The sequence below is a fragment of the Tupaia chinensis genome, unplaced genomic scaffold (genome assembly GCF_000334495.1).
Source record: "Tupaia chinensis unplaced genomic scaffold, TupChi_1.0 Scaffold140400_1, whole genome shotgun sequence".
NCBI classification, from domain to species: Eukaryota; Metazoa; Chordata; class Mammalia; order Scandentia; family Tupaiidae; genus Tupaia; species Tupaia belangeri.
The window spans coordinates 889,686-891,076 of NW_006200277.1; the positions used below are offsets into that span (position 1 = coordinate 889,686).

At 50.0% G+C, this 1,391-nt stretch overlaps 1 protein-coding gene across 1 annotated transcript in view; it reads left to right on the plus strand.

The window, feature by feature from the left end:
- Nucleotides 1-1,130: 1,130 nt before the first annotated feature.
- The window catches only part of NDUFB5 (NADH:ubiquinone oxidoreductase subunit B5), a gene marked incomplete at its 5' end in the record, with an annotated part of 10,405 nt that continues 10,144 nt past the window's right edge, over nt 1,131-1,391 (plus strand). Inside the window, 1 exon segment of the mRNA XM_014593380.1 lies at nt 1,131-1,219. Within this exon segment, the coding sequence (XP_014448866.1) occupies nt 1,131-1,219 (89 nt within the window).

Sequence of the window (1,391 nt, forward strand, 5' to 3'; positions counted from 1 at the left end):
TGCATGCCTGGCATGGCCCGCACTGTTTATTGTGTTCGTGAGCGATGTGTCCATTTTGTATGTCTGGGCCACCAAAAGTCCCACTGTTATCTCAAATGATTTGCTAAAATCCACGCTTCGTCAAATTCTCTTCACCTCATTATTTTCGAAGAGGACGACTGAGGCTTAGTAAATCCGTGCCAGCTTCTAATTGTCGAGTGAATGCACCTCCCAAACTCAGCGCGAGCTGCCGCAGTAAGAACTTACCGTTCAGGGGTAGCAGAGGGGCAGGCGTGTCACAGAATGCACAGCTGCCCCACAGGAGAGAGCACTGGGTTGGAAGGGTGTAGCTTCTTGGGAGATACGCTGTCACCTGGGCCTGAAGAGTAGACTGGGGGGATGCCAGACAGGCGGGAACAAAGGGTAAGCCTCTGTCTGTCGTCCATCCTGATGGGAATCACTGGGCGATGCGGGTGTTCCTTCTGCAGGCCTCACGCAGAGCAGAGACCCGGTGTCTTAGCAGCAGCCGCACCCTTCCCGGCTCCCAGCGGAAGGGGCTTAGAGTAGTCAGTGATCTCTCCAGACCTCAGAGGAAGGGGAGAGAGCGTGGGGAGACCCGGGAGACACATTTTGCCTCAGTTTATCTCCACTTAGGCTTGCTTACACCCCATCTGGGAGCCGATTCGAGAACTAAATGGCTTACAAGGAGATTTTACTAAGGTTCGGTAGATCGTGTGGCTTCGCAAGCTCTACTTCCTGTTGCTGCTCCGTGGAGTAAGCACTGCTGGCCTTTCCCGTCTATTTTGCCGAAGTCTAGACTCATCGCGTGAAACGGCGTGGTTGACAGCCTTTTGTGGCACCAGCAGATATTGGTGCAGGACGCGTTTGCTGAAGCAGAGACGCGCACCTTGGCCGGTGTGCCTTCGTCCTGCGGAACCGCGGGCACACTTATCTAGATGCGCCCATGCCTTCTCCGTGGGAGCAGGGCACTGGTACGGGACCCTGTGTTCCCGGCCGCAGGACTGCAGGGGCAGTCTTATCTCAATCTGTAGTAGGCATCTGTGCTTGTATTTTCTTAAAGTCTGATTTAATTTAGCATAACAGCGTGCCCATAGGAGTCTTAATGAAACAGGGAAATCTAACATTTCTAGCTCCTGTTCGACACAGTGGAGACCATGGGAAAAGACTATTTATCATCAAACCTTCTGGATTCTATGACAGGCGTTTTTTGCGTTTAGTGGTAAGTTAAAATTTTTTGTTGGATTAAGCTCTTTCTATTCGAGTGTATCCTATTCTTTACCTCCTTAAAGAACGTCTTTTATTTTAAAAAAGATTTTACTTTGTAAATTTATATTTCTTTTAAGGGAGATTTTTGCTATAGGGTACATGTGCTCGCTGGAGAGACAGAGACG